The sequence below is a fragment of the Hyposmocoma kahamanoa genome, unplaced genomic scaffold (assembly GCF_003589595.1).
Source record: "Hyposmocoma kahamanoa isolate Upper Pololo Valley unplaced genomic scaffold, ASM358959v1 63, whole genome shotgun sequence".
NCBI lineage: Eukaryota > Metazoa > Arthropoda > Insecta > Lepidoptera > Cosmopterigidae > Hyposmocoma > Hyposmocoma kahamanoa.
The window spans coordinates 17,240,495-17,261,579 of NW_020653851.1; the positions used below are offsets into that span (position 1 = coordinate 17,240,495).

Genomic DNA, 21,085 nt, shown 5'->3' on the forward strand with positions numbered 1-21,085 from the left:
AAAATGTCGAGCTAAGCAAGGTTTTCATATTTTATTTTTCGTTTTGTATTCAATTTATATTAGTGATAAAGCGTTTTATCTATCTATTTACAAATCGAGCTTTAGCAAAGTTTTAGCAAAAAATTACGAACTAAATCAAAGTTGAATTTAATTTCTTGCTTAAACTGAAGGGGGATTATTTTGTAAATACGAAAAACTTGCCTAACTTGCGATTTTTCCTTAGTCGAAATCAAAATTTGTTTTATAATAACAGCATTAGAATAAAGACGCTGACACGCGCGTGTCACGATAAAAATTAAAAATCACAAATAACAAACTTTACCGAAACACATGAACTAACTAACGTCTATAAAACTAAGCATTTTACTAAATTAAATTGCTTGAATTTTTATTATACTCGTACCATCTAGTTTACACGAAGTGGAGTATCAAATAACTGCATATATTGACAGCCAATGCCAAAAAAGCAGTGATTAAGTGTCATGCATGGTACAGCGGGGCCATGAAACAACTAGCGTGCCAATAAATCTTATATATAGTGGTTCCTTGAAAACAATAAATCTTAACTAAAAATCGGTTACCTACTTTGTTAGGAAACTTATTATTGTACCTTATTTATCCACAGGAAAAACCAATATCAGGATAAACGAAGCGTTACTGCGAATGTTTATTAGTTTGTGTACGTGTAAGTTTTCTTTTTGCTCTGTTTCAGGCGAGTTTATTAAGCGTGCGGGGTGAAGGGTATGATAATAAAGAACGTCTGGCAGCTGCCAGCTTTATTACAATTGATGCTTTGCTTAACACAGTAAATACTGTGGTTAACATAGCAATAAGCTGGCTTTGTTCTAACGTCGTCTTCTTACGTATTGGCAAGTGGAAGACAATTTTTTAATTTTTTGTATATAATATATTAGTAGAAAGCAATTTTGAATGTAAAGAGGAAACCCCTAAAATTGTCACGTGTGGGTATGCCTTAGAATTCACATGACAGTTTCATTTTGAGAAATTGAAAGAAAATAGAAAGCTGAGTTTCGCTGTCGTTAGCTGTTTTCTCTAATTGTATACTTAGATCTTAAACACTCTCAAGTCAATGAATGCAAATTGTGTAGCGCTTCTAAAAGGCGGGACGGTAATTCCAAATATCGGTACGGTACAAAGGAAAGGGCGAATGGACAGTTTTTTTAAAGGAAAGTAGTCCGCAATATTGCGTTTTATAATGGCTTTAATTTGTTTTTGCCATCAAGATCATATTCGCGAAAGTCATTTAACCAAATGTATCCCTTTCGCAAGTAACGAGGTTTTTGAAGTCGGACAGAGGACGTTACTATATTTACGCAACTATTTCCAGGTATTTCTTGTGTAAATATCTATAAATGTAAGCACTTGTTTAAACTACGCAGCGGCCAACGATCTAACAATGATCTTCAATAGATACGTATTTAAGTAAAATATTGCTTACAAAATACAAACAACAAATTACACAGACCTGGATACAAATTTTGCTTATTATCATTAAAATTAACCTATACTGTCCTTTAAATTTTAGGTTGATTGACTTATTAAAGTGTCTAAAGATTTGCACGATTTTTGATGATCGATCGTTACTGTCGCTCAATATTATAGTGTGTTTTGACGATCAATAGCTGACATCGAGTATATAATAGCTGACTACCGATTTGCTCGATTTATGACGTCGATCGTTACTTTTAATTATAAGCGATCGATAAATATCAAGGCTAAAATCGAACAAATTGCCTTATTAAAATTTCACAGTGTCAATCGACAAAAAATACGTAGTCGATCGTCTATTAAATTGCTTACACATTTACTCGTTTTGTTTGATCACACGTATCCGTTTCATCCATGGTACATACCTATACATGTAATATTAGGTATTATTTACAACACAACATATAACACCTAGTATATTTTCCCGAAGTTTATGTGATAAATATATCATGTGCTCTCAACATAATAGTATGCCCAATGTTTAGTTGGGCACAGAGAAAAACTTATTTTGTTACATGTCAATTTCTATACAAATTATGTTTCCACAAGTTTTTAGTAGCAGTAGAGCTCCTTGTGAAAGAGTTCGGCCGGGAAGTACTGCCACCTTACCTATTTCTGCCGCCAAGCAGTAATGTTAGCATTACTGCGTTCCGGTTTTTGAAGGGTAAGGGTGCTGGTGAAATTACAAGCACATGGGACTTGTCAAATTATGTCTCAGGGTGATGGGTGCAGTGACAGTGCCCTTCAGGTCTTTGCGATTTAAAGCTCTGAGTGGCATTGCAACTGTAATAGATAGGCGTGTAGATTACCACCAGACGCACCACTTGATCGTCCCGTCACTTGATATTACGAAAAAGGCAAATTGTTTATAAATGATTAAGTCGATATCGTTAGATCTTGGTCACTCTTGGACGTTGTTTTAACGATTTCGTGTCGTTGTGTCTCGGTTCTGGCTTACTACGTATGGTATTGGTATAAATAAAGCCACTTGTGATTATAGTTGAAAAGTACTTTTATCAAATCAATGTCGTTAAAATAACACGAACTACTTACATGAAATAAATTATGTAAAAATACCGCTTTTTAAAGCTTACTGTTAAAGTTTCTGCACCAGGAACCAGAGCCATTCAACTACACCAAACGGCCGCTAGAGACCCTACGTGTACAATACAATTATATTTTTGGGTTAATGTTGGGGTTTGCCTAATTTCTGCAGTGCATCGGGGATGTTTTCCGAATATGAGACGGGTGGTTTTGCTGCCATCCTCCGGAAAAAGACAGCATCTCTGATGCGCATAGTGCGGGACAACCCCTACAAACTGTAGCTGGTAGGATTACCTCCCAATAAAGATTTCCCCCCCGTCAAAGAAAAGAAAAGGATTACCTCTCCCATGTGACAGTGCTTTGTGAGGAAGGTAATTTGACTGATAAAAATGTAAAATATCTATTAACAGTAATCTATAAGGTCTTTTCCTATTATTACTTACAGATTATGGAACTTGTTGTCTGAAATAAAAGATTTTTTTGTTATAAAAATGCTATAAAATTCGTTCGTACCTAGAATTGTCAAATCCCTTTCCAATAAAACTTGTCGTTTTGCAAATCGATTCATCCCAAGAACAAAGTCCGATATGATTATACAGCGAAAAGAGGATAAATACATAATTTCGTTATTATATCTTATCTCGTTTCGAAAATATAAAATAAGAACAACGGTCGATCTGACATCCACAGCGAAGAAGAATGACTGGATAACACAACTCAATCTTAAAACTTATGTCTTCTACATATTTTGCAGTACCTACTAGCCTCTCCTTACAATATCATCATAAGGTTATAATTCAAGTAGCGATTTCAATGGGCATCTATTTTATGGGTATAACAACACCGTTGAAGGATGCTATGCATTCGGAGCTGATGTGCCTGGCCAATGAGTCTTTGTCCTGATTGCTATGCGCACCGCGACCGGCCTTTGTCCATTGTCCTGCCTTCCTTTTCAACTTTTACCCAGTGTTTGCCATTCTTCGAAGTATATACCTCCAGATATCACGGTAATTTCCCCATAAAAATGGAAATCCTAATCCTAAAATGGAATAGATTCCTGTGATAGTCATAATAAATACTTCCGAATTTATTTAGGTATTTCCTCAAATTACAGAAATACAAAAATTCGTATTGTAAGAAAAGATTTAGTAGCAGTAGAGCTTGTGAAGGAGTTCGTCCAAAGAAGTAAACTTACCTATTTCTGCTACCAAGCAGTAACGTGAGAATTACATTACTGAGATCCGGTTTTGAAGGGTAAGTGTGCTGGTGAAATTACAGGCACATATCTCAGGGTGTATATTTCTCAGAGTGACGCGCGCAATGGCAGTGTTCCTCAAATCTTAGTTAGTAGGTAGGCGTGTCGCTTTCTACCAGGCGCACCAACATGTTCGTCCCATCGCGACGTCGCTTGATATTATAAAAAAAAAGATAACGCTGTTCAATTAATCGTGAGGCAGGATTAGTTATCAACTGACGACCTTATCTGCAAAACTAGATGAAATTTAATCTAATGAATTTCCTTTTTACGATCACGTATCCTAATAGTGAAGCTTGCAAAGTGGCTTGGGAAAGAATCCGCCGGTTTCATATTTATGTAAATTGTTTACGTTTCAAAAACTCTACGTGATACGTTTTGCGTGCGGTTCACACAAGATTCAATTCAAATAAAATCCTCAGTAACAATACCAGATTGAATAGACATAATAATTTGGGATAGGAAGCGGCAATGAGTGAAACCTTCGTTAATGTCAACTCTTTAGGACAGCTTTAGGATCGACTGGCCCCATCCGCTCTTGATGTGACAGGGTCAATTTGTGGTGAAGCCAACGAATTTATTTGCATAGAAATCTGGCAGATAGGTTTGCTTGGAGTGATAAATATTTTAGTAGTTACTAAACGGAATTGCATAAATATAGTAGTAGTTAATAGCAGTGGAGATCCTTGTGAAAGAGTTAGTCCAGGGCAGTGCCACGTTACCTATTTCTGCCGCTAAGCAGTAATGTCAGCATTGCTGTGTTCCGGTTTTGAAGGGTAAGGGTGCTGGTGAAATTACAGGCACATGGGATTTATCAACTTATTATTATTTTTTATTTCTTATAAGAGCAGGGGTTTACTCCCGTTCTCTGTGTGACGTCCATCCATATAAGTAATACTCGACCAAATAAAAAAAACAATGTCAAGGTAAAAAATTTCATTGGCATCATGTGTTTTTTAATTTGGTCGAGTATTCGTTATTTGACAGTAATTGTTTCGGATGGATATCGAACGGAGAACGAAAGTAGACCTCCAGAAATAGATTTCACGATAGTACATTATTGCTGAGGCCGGGAAGTAAGGGATTTCTGGACGAGTATGAGTTACAAGGACGAGCGCCAGTGAGGCCTTGTATTTATACGAGTCAAGCAATCCCCGTTCCCGCCGACGACGCATGTATAGAATTTTTCTCAAACAATACGAGGAAATAATAAAATACTAAAGAGAGGAAGATGTATAATAGAAAAAGTAAAAAAAAAAAAATATTAAAAGTAATATCGAGTTCTTAGGTTTTCGCGATTGTTACACATAGGAAATGAAACTATTTTTCCGGATTTAAATCGCGTATATTTGTTTTGTCAAACAAACCGAACAACAAAACAACAAAAGGTTCTGTTTCTGAAAATCTGAACATGTGATACCCGAAGGGTGACTCAAATTACGTGGAACAGAAACACCAGCAGTAAAACTCGACAAAGAAATGCTGAAGACAATGATACAAATATTTTTTATCTACATAAAGATTAATATCTCTTTCTTCTTTGTTTGTTATATTGACTACACTACATTCAAGTACTGTATCAACAGCTACACAGCGATGTCTCTATTGTCTGTCTGTCTACATTACCACTACATAATCTATAACATTTCATAACATCGATACATTTTAAAGATAAATATAAGGGCAATACTACTGTTATAAAAACTATGTTTCAGCGTAACTATAATGTATATGTAACCGAACGGTCATTTACCTTAACGTAAGTACCAATACAAAGCACATCTATCACTACTCGCTTATCATAATTGAATGTCCCACTATCTTTACTACATGTGAGTTAATAAATTCCTGATTTGGTACTTCCTAATGTATACTGTAGAAAGGTAACGAGTTGCGAGCAAAAGTAGCCTAGAAGTAGCAGCCCAGTCGCTTCGGCGTCATCGTCGGAGCGCTATAAATAGTGGAATGTTAATCGTGCATTCTCCTGAACATTACATGTCCAAACAAAAATATTTTTTATTAACACAAAATCGTCCGTTTTTTAAAAATAACATTGATTTTCGAGCGAAAGCTGAATATTCTAGGTAATTTTTTCTATCGGAATAAGATTAAAAAAAAAGAACTGCTGACGCCGTTTTCAGTTTCTCAATAAGTAGTTACAACAAACCTTAAATAAACAAACCAATTAATTGATCTTTGCAAAGTAAAGCAAAGTTACAATATTCAACAACAAGAAAGAATTCTAGCGCCTCCAGTGTCTCTACCAAAGTTTACTCTGACAGATTGTCGCTAGCGATCGCGTAAATTACTTCACAATTTTCTATGGCAAATTATACAGCGCCCCTAGCGCTCACGAGAAGAAGTAACATTTTGAATACAAATATTTTACGCTGTCGCTAGCGAGAACTGTCAAATTAAACTCATAGTAGAGGCACAAATATGTACAGAACTGCAAAAGTTTTTACATTATAGTAACTTTAATGCATTATTATGCATATTTGGATGTTTGGTGTAATTCTCTCCCATCTTGGTAAATTAAATATTTACCTTAATTCACATCAACGTAATAAAATACAGCGTTAAAGGATTTATTCGTGTGGACTATCGAAATTGGTTCATGCTCGCTCTAGCTGAAATTTTGGTAGAATAAACACACAGCTCGTTGGGCACAGTTTGAAGGGAAAGTAAACATTTTAGTTTGGTTATTATTTTGTTGATGGTTAAACGGGTTACGTGCAAGCTCATGTTAAGGAACCTTTATTTAAGACCAGTAGATAGATACAACCTAAAACAAATTGATATAATGATAACCTAACCAAATAGCGCCTGGTGGTAAGCGACACGCCTGCCCATGACAGTTGCAGTGTAACTCAGAGCCTTAAATCGCAAAGATTTGAGGGGCACTGCCACTGCGCCCATCACCCTGAAACAGAAATTGTCAAGTCCTATGTTTCTGTAATTTCACCAGCTCCCTCATCCTTCAAAATCGGAACGTAGTAATGCTCACATTACTACTTGACGGTAGAAATAGGTAAGGTAACAGTACTTCTCTGGACAAAGTGTTGGTGAAATTACAGGCACATGAGACGTGTCAACTTATGTCTCAGGTTGACGGACGCAGTGGCATTGACTCTCAAATCTTTGTGATTTAAAGCTCTGAGGACACTGCAAGTGTTACAGACAGGCGTGTAGCTTACCATCAGGCGCACGCCTTGTTCGTCCCGTCACTTGGCATTATATTTAAAAAAAAAACTCTTTCACAAGGAACTCTTTCAGGTCCCCTCGTTAAAGCGATTACCAGAGGGCAGGCAGTTACATTCGCCATAAAATAAGTTTAGTTCTCCTATGAGGAACTGTTTGCTGGGTTCTTGACATTATACCTCAGAATGCCGCATTCCATGAAATTTTCTACCTTTAGAGAAGTTAAATTTAGTATAACATTTCCTTTATACACGCGGGGAGTTCAAAAAGTTCGAGAATTTTTTTACACACTCTCTCGCACTAGGAAAACCCTGTTTCGCGGGTGACATGGACACACATAGCCAACCACAGATTACACCCAAACTCACGAGAGAAATAAACGTAGGCCTAAGAAATATTTCTTCCGGCCCGGGAATCGAGCCACACAGGGACCTTTGCGTGGCAGATCAGCATTGTAACCATTCGGCCACAAAGGCAGTAGAATTGTCAAACAAGGGATGTGAGAATGAATTATTATTATTTCTTTTCAATATATTTTCTCTTACGCCGAATACATCTATTAAAAAAAAGGAAAAGTTTGTCAAGATCTTCGAAATTGCCAAGTCTCTTCATCTTCGGATTTTTTTTACCGAAGCTCTTTTTTTCAGTAAAAAAAATATAATAGGTAGGGGCCAGATCTCGATATAGGAGGGCGATTCAGCGCGTCAACAATAAGTAAAACTCGTATAGCTAAATAATACTGTACCTTTGTGAGAGATAATTTACATAATTGACTCCTTGTTTACTTTTCGTTTGTTTCTTACTTCAGCGACAATGAAACTGTTTTGATATACAAATATGATTGTGATTAATCTATACGTGTCATTGTATTCACATAAGAGCAGGGGGTGTATTCCCGTTCTCCGTGTGATCCGTCTGAAACAATTACAGTGAAATAATTGTAAAAAAATCAAAAAATTGAAAAAAAAACTGACCTCAAAAGTTTGCTTATCGGCTTTTTTCAATTTCCATGGGATCCCCTCATCAGATTCTGACTTCTTGGTGACAATGGGACTGTTACGGATTCCTTTGTACATTTTATATTTTCTTTATTTGTTGATTACATGTATTGCGTGAAGTGAAAAGTCGACTTTCATTGTAGAAAACAATTAGTAGTTTGTGATAGCCGGAACGATTCCGGAACAGTATCAGGGACTACCTCAAGAGTATACTCTTTGAAATAAAAGAGAATTTTCAAAATTGGTGCACAATTGATGGAGAAATTGGTGTGAATACAGGTTCATAAAATTTTAGGGTTTCCTTCCATTTTCATGGGGGAATCCCATGAAAATCATCATCAGATTCTGACTTGGTGACAATGGGACCATCACGAGAGTGCACCTTTTCAAACAAAAAAGAATTTTTTAAATGGGTCCACAATTGACAGAGATATCTGAAAACATGCATAAAACACATACAGCCGAACGTATAACCTCATCCTTTTTTTAGAAGTCGGTTAATAAGTAATACTCCACCAAATCAAAAGACAATGTCAATGTCATGTGTATGAAACTCCAATCGCGTCATGTGTTTTTTAATTTGGTCGAGTATTAATTGTTTGACAGCAATTGTTTCGGACGGAGAACGGGAGTAGACCCCCAGAAACAGATATCACGACTCAAGTAAAAAACATTGCCATCAACTATTTTTTGAAATCGAAACCAATGTCATAGTAGGTACCTACTGATTGCAAAAGATTATTTTGAAAGTAGTACTTTATTGTCGGTTTTCTATCGGATACATTTAGTAGCAATAGAGGTCCTTGTGAAAGTGTTCGTTCAGGGTAGTACTGGCACCTTACCTATTTCTGCCGCCAACAGTAATATCGCATTACTGTGTTCCGGTTTTGAAGTGTAAGGGTGCTGGTGAAATTACAGGCACATGGAACTTGTCAACTTATGTCTCAAAGTACAGTGGTAGTGCCCCTCAGATCGTTGCAATTTAAAGCTCTGAGTGGCACTATAACTATTATGGACAGGCGTGTAGCTTACCATGAGTAGCACGACTTGTTCGTCCCGTCACTTGATGTTATAAAAAAAAGGAGTGTGCGCAGGAACTTGTCAATTTAGTTCCACCCTCACCGGTCCTCCTTCGGTCGACGAGAAGGTCCGGAACACTGCATCCTTACGTCGTCGATATACCACCCATTCGCTCTACGCGCTTTGCTTCCTGATTTCTTATGCGTACGGCAAAGGAATGGAATACTCTACGGGCATCTGTGTTTTCCGAAAAGTGCAATTTGGGCCTATTCAAGACTAGAATGAATAATAATTTTTAGGCAAACGCGGACTATCGTCGGTCACATCGTCGCTTAAAATCAAGTGACATTGTGGCCAAGCGTGTGTCTATTGTTTATTTAAATAAAAAAGTACTGTACTTAAAACTATAATTAATACGTCTCCGAATATCCCTAGATGGAAATTTTACATTGCCACATTACATTTTGAACTTTAAACTAACCAGCATTTTACCTGCCGAATTCTATTTGATTTACGTAGCAGCTGTTTTTGACGTGTTATCTCTAAATTGTGTATTTGCGTCGTCACATGCAGATTATCATATCTCGTTTCATGCGTCGCATTGTATCATACTTTTAAACCATAATTTATTGATCTATGAACGACTGCTATACGTTAGGAAGCTGTTGGAGTCCCATGGTCTCTGTATGCCCTTGTGGAAGACGAGCGTGACAGCATGTGCGATTGACATATAGGTACTGTCAGTATGGAATTGAAACTTTAGCTATTATGTTAAAAAAAACATCAGAGGAAAGAAATCTTCTTTCACTAAATTAAATGCGAACAATGTTTGTGATTTTATTTGCTTTTTCTAGTGAAATTTTAACGAATGAACGTTTGAGTGCAAGTCGAAAATAAAAAAAATATTAGAAAAACCGGAGCAAACGTTTTTCTGTTCCAGTTTTGAGATGTGACTGGACTCTATTTGGGAATGAAGCGTGGTTATTGGATAAAGATAAATGTCAGGGTTCATGTTATAATAGTTAGTAGTATGTGTATGTAGGCCGGCGCGGCGGGAGCCACGCCATCCCACTGCGGAGTGCGGAAGGACGCCTCACACCGGTCGGTCCGTTGTTAGTTTGTCACTGAACACCGATTCGAGCCATTGCCTCTAGGGCGCCGGCTGCGTTCTTTTTTCAACTAAAGTTCGTGTAGAATTTCGAAATTCGGTCAGTTCTGAAATTAGACCCATTTGGTGTTAAATGTGAACAACAAGCGAGTGATATGAGGATTCGTTTTGAAGTACCTAATAAGTTGGAAATAACTTTCGAAAGAGGTAGTATGTTTTGTTTTTGTATGCAAATTAGTTAATTATTATATAACTAGAACTATTGAAATAACTAGTAAGCCAGCATCGCACCTAATAAATTCGAACTTTGCTTATTCTTAAATATATACCTGTTTCAAGATTGCATTTCCCCTTTAATTTCATAATGTTGTTAACTTATGTATTTGCACTCGACAGGCTTTGCTTTAACGCAAAATAGGATTGTCCTACATAAGCCGTTAACAACGATTCTTCGTATGCTTTGTGTAGTTAGTTAGGTACTTTAATATGATAAAATCAATTAAAATTAAAACCCGCTTACGTTATGTTGTATAATTTATTATGTTTGCTGAAAATAAAGCTCATCTAATTTGGCTTTTACAAATTGACTATTTAACCGTTTACAAACTACACTGCATGACCATAGTCATGTTACACAGTGTGTCACAGTTACAAAACGAAAAAAAAAAACGATTACAAAAACAAACAGTGCCGGCGTGTTAAAAATATACTTACGCGTACTAACTCATGTCTTATATGGTTTCATTTTCTGAACGTACTTAATACCTACCTATTCCAATGTAGTATTAAGTGCAATTTCGTAGAAAACAAAGACAAATGGTGAATCCAATATCAGTGAACTTGATAGAATGATAGATTTGTCCCTTAAGGTACGCCGTTAGATTGATTGGTAATGGTACATTTATTACCAACGACGCGGCGAAACGAAGAAAAAAAGAAATATTGTTTTTGTTTGTGCACACTTTATGTTAATCCATTTTCGATAGGGCTGAAGAGATAAACGTATCCATATTGTTCGGCCGTATCTTTGTACTTGGTCAGAAATGGTTCAAAGGTAAATGAGCGCTGTTGTAGTTAAAATCACGTTTATTATTGAATGATCTTAATTTTAAGCCAAACTTTACCGCACCCTAATTATAACTGTAAGCATCTTTACCAAAATCACATAGAGCCTATGTTTATTCGTAATGAGGTAGCATAACTTTTGAAAACTACAGTGAATAATTGTAACTTTTTTATAAAAAAAAACCGACCTCAAAAGCTCGTGGAATTACATCTGTTTGCCAAGTTTTATTGAAATCGGTTACCGGAAAGTGCGCGAAACCAGATTCATCCCCTAGTTTGTCACCCTTAGAGGTGGAATATTTTCTTCAAATTTAAATGGGACCAATACTGAGGTGAGGAATTGAGAACCTCCTCCTTTTTTTGAGTCGGATAAAAGCTAGTGCATGATCTTTATATTCATGTTCATTTATTCACTTCAGCCAACACAGTCCATATTTTTTTAATGTGCCAGACAACCACACCAATTTCCTGGTCTCAAACTAAGGAATTCCCTATACTATGAGTACGAGAGCAACGGAATTCACTCTGCGCCACATCGCGGAACATACGGACCAAAACCAATTTAGAAAAGTTCATTTCTCAAATAGATCCTACCGGAAATCAAACCTGGCCGGGACATCTTCGTCTAACGTCCACAGTGCAAACCTTTAGGCTACTGAGGTCGTCAAATATTAAACCATAATAAAATAATACGCATTGAATTACATTATAGGTATTACTAATTATACATGATATTAATTATGTTAAATATATATGAGTTATGTAAATTGAATTTGAAAAGAAGTCCAAAAAAGCTAAATTACATCCAATTAATTAAATTATAATTAGACAGGATTAGGATGCCGACATTTGTACGTTTGTAGACTTCAAGCGTCGACAGAGGAGTTGCATTCCGTCCCTGATGCAGTCGCGTCGGCTGCATCTACTTTGCATTCGCGGTGTCTTTGGAATGCAGCTCCTGTGGCTATACCTTTAGACCCTCTATACAGTTAAAACTAGTGCCCTTCTGTACAGTAATTATAGAAATCTCTTCACAAGAAATGCTAGACTGCGAGACGTGAAAACTTTATACTTGCATCTGTTACGTCGTTTTCTAATAAAATAGTTATATACTTTCTCGTAGGTTTTATTTCGACTTCAAACAGTCGTATTTTTTACAGCTTCCGGCACCTAAAAGTGGTTGAACTGTCAAATAATATCTTTATTAAGTAAATTATTGCTCTGTTCTAATTTCACAATACGAATGTTTATGTGAATTCATTCAAAAATTTTTTGTAGCTTTCTACCGAAAATTGGAGCTCATTTCTTAAATAACGTATAGGTGGTGGTGATACGGCAAAATTCCATTCCTAACATTTAACGCATAAACAAGAGCTACAGGTAATATAGTAAATATATAAGTATAATATTAATAATTATGAGCAACATATAAAATGTTATAGCTGTCTGTGACGGGTTTTAAAGGTGTCAACTTTCTTCATATAAAATTTGCCTCACAGCAATTAGATACTTATACAGGGTGTTATCGTTAACGATATTGTTATACTGTATACAAGCTGCATAAAAATCCTACTATATTTTGAGATGTAACTATGAAAATGTTACGATGCTTCGGCATCCCTGTGTCGGCATGTGCTGACTTTAGTGTGTAGTAGCAGTAGAGCTCTTTGACAAAAAGTACGTCGAGGGAAGTACTGCCACCTTACCTATTTCTGCCGCGAAACAGTAGTGTGAGCATTACTGCATTCCGGTTTTGAAGGGAAGCTTGCGTGAAATTACAAACACATGGGACTTGTCAACTTATGTTACAGAGTGACGTGTGTGTTTCAGAGTGAACTGATTTAAAACTCTGAGTGGCACTGCAACTGTTATGGAGAGTCGTGTCGGTTACCACCAGGCGCACGACTTGTTCGTCCCGTCCACGGAAGAAAAAAAACAATGGAAATGCCTTAAGTTTTGGTATTATATTGAAATTTCAATCAATATGCTGCCATCTAGCGGTTAATTGCTGAACGACGACGAATTGGAGTTATTAATGTAGTTCTACAAAAACGAAGCGACCAATATGGTATAAATAAGCTTTACTTTCGTTTCTTGTAACAAAAAAATTATTTCGATAAACAGAAAATTGAAAATTTATTAAAATAAGACGTTCTGATGATATGGAATGCGGGAAATATTTTTGGTGCGGCTATTATTTTTGCACTCCAAAACAGTACAATAAGGCATTTTTCTAGGATGTTAGAGAATTTGCACAAAAGAATGCCACAATCATACCATACAAAGCGAAAATGGCGGACTAAGCTGAGATAGGTCTTTCGAGGCCTATAGTTGGCACTCGTCAGACGCTAACCAACCACTTCTAATGTATTTATTGTTATGTGGTCCCGTCACTTGATATCATAAGAAAAAAAAGATCTTGCTGTCGGTGAAGGAAAACGTTGTCATGAAACCTGAACGTTCACAATCCCTGCGAACTTTGTGAAATTCCCAACCCGCATTGACTCAACATGAAGGATTACGGACTAAATCCTCTCCTTTGAGGAAACCTATGCACAACAACAGGACATATGTGCTGATGATGATGTGTCCTATAATACATATGTATAATACATAAACACCTTAATTTTCAACACATTAACGTAGCCAACAATTTTAACGACAATGAGTTAATTACGTCGCAACATAAACCAAGTCAATAGTGCTTTCTTTATGAAATTTGTATTTACTGGTATTAAAATGTAGTTCAATTTCGTAACCGTTATTTAGAACTAAGATTGTAATTATTGTATACCACAGTAACGCTTCGAAAACAAAAGAGCAACGCGAGCCAACAACGTCAGCAACCATGATAATATCGACGCTTGAAATAAAAAAGGGTTAACCGCCATTTTATAAATTGGTCAGGCAAGCGATTTTAATTTTACAAATTTAGATAGTATTGTGTGTTTGCAAGTTGACGTCTAAGCGCCTATTTTGCATGTAGTGGGTGCCACCCGAGCTGGTCTAAGAAGCTCAGCATCCTTCTGAGGTTGTTGAAGGGAGTGACCTCAACAGCCCAAGCTACTTCGCCCTGTAGTTGGCCACGCCGGAACATTATAGTAGGATGTGTATGCCCTGCGTAACGGGCTATCCGTGATAGCTAAATTTAGATATAAAAACATTAAAAATCGCTTATTTAACCGAATTTTAATGTACTACTCTAAAAAAACAAATTTACTGATTCAGAATACATATAAAACTGATTTTCGACATGAGTGTCGCTTAACTCCTTTTGCCTTTCAACCGTCGAAATTGTGTTGATACTTGATATGTTCTGTGATATTGAGAGACAATTTCGTGTTTCACCCAGTTAGTGAACTTCTACAAATAGTCCAAAAATGAGACAGTGATAGCTAAATTTAGATATAAAATCTTTAAAAGTCGACCAAATTTGAATCTACAACTTTAAAAAAACAATTCTGCTGTTTCAGAATACTTCGACATAAGTGTAGTTTGACTCCTTTTGCCTTTCAACCGTCGAAATTGTATTTATACTTTGTACCTACTGTGTTATTGACAGATCTGCCGTCCAGTAACTAAAACGTGCCTAAGTGACAAATGGTTAAATATCCGTTGTAAATAGCAACACATAATAAAACATAGAGTACAAAATTATCTTTTCAAAATAGTTTAAGTAAGTTGGTTAACGCGTTCGACTTATCGGAACTTACTCTAACGATGTATAGCTGAAATATCATTAAACAAATTCTATATCCTAAAACTGGATTATGGTTTTTTATGATATCACAAAAAATATTTTGTCACAGAGATAATTTCGTGTTTGACCCAATTTGTCAACTTTTACTAATAAGTCCAAAAATGGGACATTAGTATAGCTAGATTGCCTCTGTCAAAGGTTTAGTGTATTTATTTACTTCAATACATAATAAATGAAGTCTTGTTGAAGCCCATAGTTATCAAGCTATAACAAATAACACAACTTCAGTAGCTACCACCAACAACGACACTTTACTATAAGTTAATTATTGAGCTGAAGATGGAAGGTATTGTATGGAGAAAAGTTTGCTTGTCCCAGTTAGCTTCGAACGATATTACTTGCTATTAAATATTCTGTCTGTTTGCGTAGTTATGTATACTTATTGCCTACACTTGCGTATGATATTCTGGAGACTTCACAGGGCGAATTAAAAGCTCCTTAGAGAGGAGTTTTGCCTGCGGTCCCCAGGGTTTCCTCCGCAATAGGCACAAACTGATTAACTTACTTAATAAAATGTTACATGAAGATCACAAACATGTTTTCAAACGACTTTTTTTAGCAAAAACATTAGTGTTAATTTAATCTTAAACTTTTTTATAAAAAATTGACCTCAGAAGTTTGCTCAAGAGCTTTCCTTTCATTGGAATTACTATCTATGTGCCGAGTTTTATTGAAATCGATTAACGGAAAGTGGTTGAAATTATATAAAACGGATTCATCCCCTAATTTGCCACCCTTAAAGGTGGAATATATTCTTCAAATTTGAGACCGCTACTGAGGGCAAAGGGGGCAACCCCTTTTCAACTAAAAAGATCATCGAAATCGGATCTCAAATGTCGGAGTAATCGCGTAACATACACAAGCAAATTGCAGACGAATTGAGCACGACCTTTTTTGAAGTTGGTTAAAAACCAAGAAAATTTTTTTTTGCTCATATACACATTCGATTGACTCACACTTATGGAGAAAAATTATTATTTCCCGAAATTATCTCGGTATGCACTTTGTTATCGTCTATACGCTTATCCGCTGAAATTCAGTCGAATTTTTTTGTTATTATTACCTACCTATTTTCACAAAGAAACACTGTCGTATTCCGTACTGAAGGTACAGGAGAACCACCAATCATTACAGACACAAGAGACTTATGACTTATGTCCCAAAGCTGGCAACATGCGATATTCTGTCCACTTCAAATGTCTTCAATCGGCGGTATTACTAAGGTGAACTAGTGTTTGTCAGTTTCAGTACCATTTATGGAATTTTTATTCCTTAAATACTTTGCTGGTAATTCATATCGTAGGTAGATAACAACATAGCTTTATATTGGCTTGCTAAACTCATTTTACGTGTAATCAAGATTAAATATTACAATATCTAGTTTGAATATTATAACCAATATAACCCGAACCTCAACATATACTGTTACAAAGTAACTGCAAAATACAATTGCCCATTCGAAAACAAGTGATCCAAACTACGTCTCTCTATGAAAATGGCCAGGAAAGCAATGTAGCTGCGACCTGAAAAAGTTGGCTGTTCACCTAGTTGGAAGTTATTTTGTAATTTTCATTATAGCTACAAACAACGTTGCGTCAAATTTTAGAGGCCATAACCATGACCGCTCGTATCCATATTTCCTACGTTACTCTTTTGCCAATAACAAAAAAACGTTTCGAATCTACTTATACTAATGAATCTGAATGCGCATTGCTGATACCCTGCAGGGTAGGAAACATCCTTCTTGACAATGAAATAGTACTTGTTAGTGATTTACTGTTTTGGTTACCTAACGATAAACAAACATATAATCAATTCATCGTTAATTCTGGGGTACGATTCTCAAGCAAAAGAGAAAATTTGAATGCAGGTAGTAAAAAAATTTGGTATGTGGTATGAGATACAACAAAAGACATCGAAACGTTGCACATGTTTTTCTGGATATGTTAAAATGTTATTGAAGACATTATTAACACTGAAATAACAAAACGATGCATTTGACAACTTTCGATTTAAATCTTAGATTTTTTTCCATCCTCTAAGATTTAAATGTAAAAAATTCGATTGTTTTGGAATAGAATCGGCAATAACGGAACATATACTAATAAAGATTTCACAATCTTTCGACCTAACTTTTCTATCGATATATTTTTGGAAAGCGCAGATTTTTCTGTATCTACACATTGTAGATGAATTTAATTAAGGAAATTATTTCGAAAATAACAAAATGTTTTCAGCTCACGAGAATTAGACCATTGTGTATATTTTCCACTCTCATAATGCAATGAAATATTAAAACAAAATAAATTACACGCAATAATTATGGACTCCACCATCACTTTAAATTCTTTCATTTATCTACGTCTTGCATATTTTTGTTATTCCTATCTCTGAGTCATTTATTTGCAATTATTAATCAGTGACATCATCCACAAATCGAAAGTCGCTCAGCTATGCTTTCTCAGATGGACCTAATTTCTAATACGTCAGAGAACAAAAGTGATCGACATACCTCGCAAAATCAATATTTAAGTGGCAGTGGATCAGACATGTCTCCAGAAGCCTGATGGTCGATGGATCAGACTTATTCTAGAGTCGCGACTACGTCAAGGTACCTACTGCGTTTGCCTTGACGGAAGACGCCCGCGGCAAGTGGACGGACGATCTGAGAGAGGTGACTGGCAACGGCAGCACAGGACCTGGAGAGTTTGGCGAGCTCAGGGGAATGCTTATGCGTGTAAGCTGATGATTAGTCAGTGACGATCGTTTTAATTGTCTACATAGTACGACAAAGCGTAGTTTTTCGGTGAAAAATGGGCAAGTCAAAAGGCAAATAGATTTGCCAGGCAATCACACTTAATTGTCTGGTCTCAAACTAGGGAATTCCCTGTATTATGAGTATCAGGTCAACGGAATTCATTTTAGGGCACTTTCCAGATACACAGACCAAAACCGATTTAGAAATGTTAATATCCCTATAAATATTATTATTATTAAACAGTTGGGTCACAGAGTTCGTAATTTTTACCAGACCTATGTTCACTGTCTTGAAATTTGATGATTGTTACCGTTAACAAAACGCTGAGTAAGAAATTGATAGATCCACACTGAAATCCATATAGCCTAAAGGCAAACAGTATTGACGTTCGGAAATTTTATTTGAATCATAAAGACCTCTATATTCGCAAAAATATACCTACTGCGTAGAATTTTGAGTAAAGAGAAACTTGTTCCGTTTGGTCCCTGTTCGCATTTTTAGATACTTTATCTTAATAAGCAAATCTGCATTATTGCCGTAATGGCTTGAGTGCGTAAATAATGGCACAATTTTGTTAACGAACAAAGCGTTTCCTCCTATTCCACCCTTTATAGAACCCTTGTGCCCTGTTAACATTATCCCACAGTTTACGAAAGTTCATTAGAAAACTGGTGCAAAGTCGAGAAGTATCTTGACCTTCACGCAAATAACAACAACCATATAGTAATGAAAAATGAAACACATGTGACATTCGCAATGTGTTGTGCAAGGTCGCCAGCGCACATCGCAATATTTACAATAGATGCGCGAACGCTGATCGTGTGAGTGCTATAGGTAAGTGAAGGCTGTGTCAAAATTCGCCGATATCGAGATCTTTATCTATAACAGTCAGCCCTACGCAGTCAAAGGTTAAGGTAAACAAATCCTTGTTACCTTTTTAACTATAAGTGCTGTGTAAATGATGTAAGTTACAATATTTAAGAAAACATTTTGATATCTTGTATATCTCTGTGGCACAGCGTACTATGCAAAATTGTATAGACATTCACAATGTTTTTTTATCGCACTTGCTCATAAATAATATACAGGGTGTCCCAAAACTCAACATCAAGCGGGCACTTGGCGCGAGGTCAGGTTATATCGGTTCTGGTAAAAATAAAATAAAAAATCGAAGTAAGTGCATACAATAGGCATATTTTTTGAAATGTCAACCTACAGTCAACCGTGACCATGGGACCTGTAAAGGGCCCGAAACGTCGGTTTGTTTGAAAAAACAAATATACGCGATTTAAATCCGGAAAAATAGTTTCATTTTCAATGTACTGTTGTTTTAGACATATTCATCTATGTGAAGTATCTAAAACAAGCATAATACACAAATTTTCATCATGAGTTATCACATAACACAGAAAAAAAGGATTTCTACTAATAAGAAAGTGCAATTCTTCGGACTACGTAAATTTGACCATGTCTCCCAATTTCGCGCACAAATTAAATGGCTGCCCATCCATCGGCGTAGAGATCTTCATATTCTTTCACTTCTCTATTCAATTCTGTTCTATCCCTTTACGCCTTCTTATCTTAAAGATCGCTTTACTTTCCACTCTTCTACACTCTGTCGTCCCCTTCGCTCCTCTGATACTCTCTTACTTAACTTGCCCTCTCATACCTCTAACTTTTATTCCAACTCTTTTACCGTTTCTGCGATCAGATTGTGGAATTCTCTCCCTGAATCGATTCGACGATCCCCTTCTCTTGATTCCTTCAAACAACGTGTCAAGGATCACTTCCTCAACTCCTAAATTTCGTCTGTTCTCTACTATCCTTTCATTTATTTCCTACATTTGTACTTCATTTTTCTTTTTCTATTAAAAGTATATAAGCATTTAATATTATTGTGTATTTATTGTTATGTATGTATTAATAATATTATTGTTATTTGTATGTATATGTATATTAATCTATGGATATGTATATATTTTTATTATTACTTATTATTTAGTGTACTTATGATGATATTCTTTGGTTGCACCCCTTTTGCATATCCGAAATGTCTATCCTAAGGTTGCCTGGAAGAAATTGCTACATAGCAATAAGGCCGCCTGTTGCACATTGACTTACTACTACTATTATACTTAAGCTTTTGTATTGTATTTTAATTGTAATTTTATGTGCAATAAAGAATATTTCATTCATTTCATTTCATTCATTTCATTTCATTTCATTTCAATTTCTCAAAATATTGCTAATTCTGAAAAAAATATTTATTAAAAATAATAAAATATTGTCATTGCAAAAATACTGCTTATCTTTTTCTAACACAATTTTACTCTTAACTTTATTCTAACTTTTAGACAAATACGTTCACTTCAAGATTTTATTTCATTTCTAATCAATTAATTGGATATTACTTACATCAAAAAATGTTTACCTCTTCCATCGAATTTAAATAATTTTAAATGAATTCAAAATTTCTTGGGCGTATTTTCAGAAAATATATTCTTAAACAAAAAAAGAAGTAGTTTGCTATTAATATAGATTAATATTCTAAATTCTAGAGTATATTCCTAAAGCAACATTTCGTTGCGTTTTCATTGTCAATGTTGTCGTGACATGTCGCCGAAGGCGCACGCGGTAACGATTACTTTTACTTGTGCTTGTAATCATAAACAGTCATTTATCCAAAGAAACAGTACGTATCTCTAGTTTGTTAAGGTGTTATTTGTAGTCATAATTTAAGAAATTTGGTTTCAGCATGAAATCAAACTACACCTGTAACAAGCACAACTTTAACATGCAATTAGTTCCGTCACGCCGCTGCTAGATGGCATTAGTTGTACTCTGAAACGTTATCGTTTTGTTAACTTCAATAGTATAAGTCATCTCATATATATTGAATTGTTAGTGCTTTCTGCCGCTGTAGCATTTATATGGCACTAAATGGTACTCAAGTATTTGAGGAGATTCCGTCCTATTTTTGCTACTTTAAGGTTTGACACTGAACTGTGTGCTTTCATGCCCACTGGCACTAGACATACTGACATACATACTGTTGGGTCCATAACCCTGTAAATTTACCCCTTTTGACATTAGAAACCATAAATCTTCTGTCAAATAATTAAGTACCTCTCAATGTTTCATTCTTTTTTTTTTCAAGTCAAAATCGGACATTTCTAATAACTAATAAAATATTTTGTTGAATCTAGAGTGGCTTTGTGACTTGAAGTAAATTAATTTGCTCTTGGATTAAATAATAGGGGTTAAAGTATGAAATTGCCGATTTGTACTGAAAATTTAAATTGTTTATTTTTTTAATTTTTAACAAATTTATTTAATCAAAATAGTTGCCATTATTATCTATACATTG

General features: G+C 35.6%; 1 protein-coding gene across 6 annotated transcripts in view; it reads left to right on the top strand.

Annotated features, from left to right (window-relative positions):
* Nucleotides 1-21,085, top strand: part of LOC113230497 (guanine nucleotide exchange factor DBS-like) — a 135,806-nt gene that overhangs the window by 9,972 nt on the left and 104,749 nt on the right. Inside the window, exon 1 of one of the 6 annotated variants that reach the window (XM_026464457.1) lies at nucleotides 10,106-10,342. The exons of the other annotated variants lie outside the window; for them this stretch is intronic. Coding sequence (XP_026320242.1) covers nucleotides 10,291-10,342 — 52 coding nt within the window. The 5' untranslated portion in view covers nucleotides 10,106-10,290. Of the gene's footprint in view, nucleotides 1-10,105; nucleotides 10,343-21,085 lie in introns of those variants that run through there. 6 annotated transcript variants of the gene reach the window in all.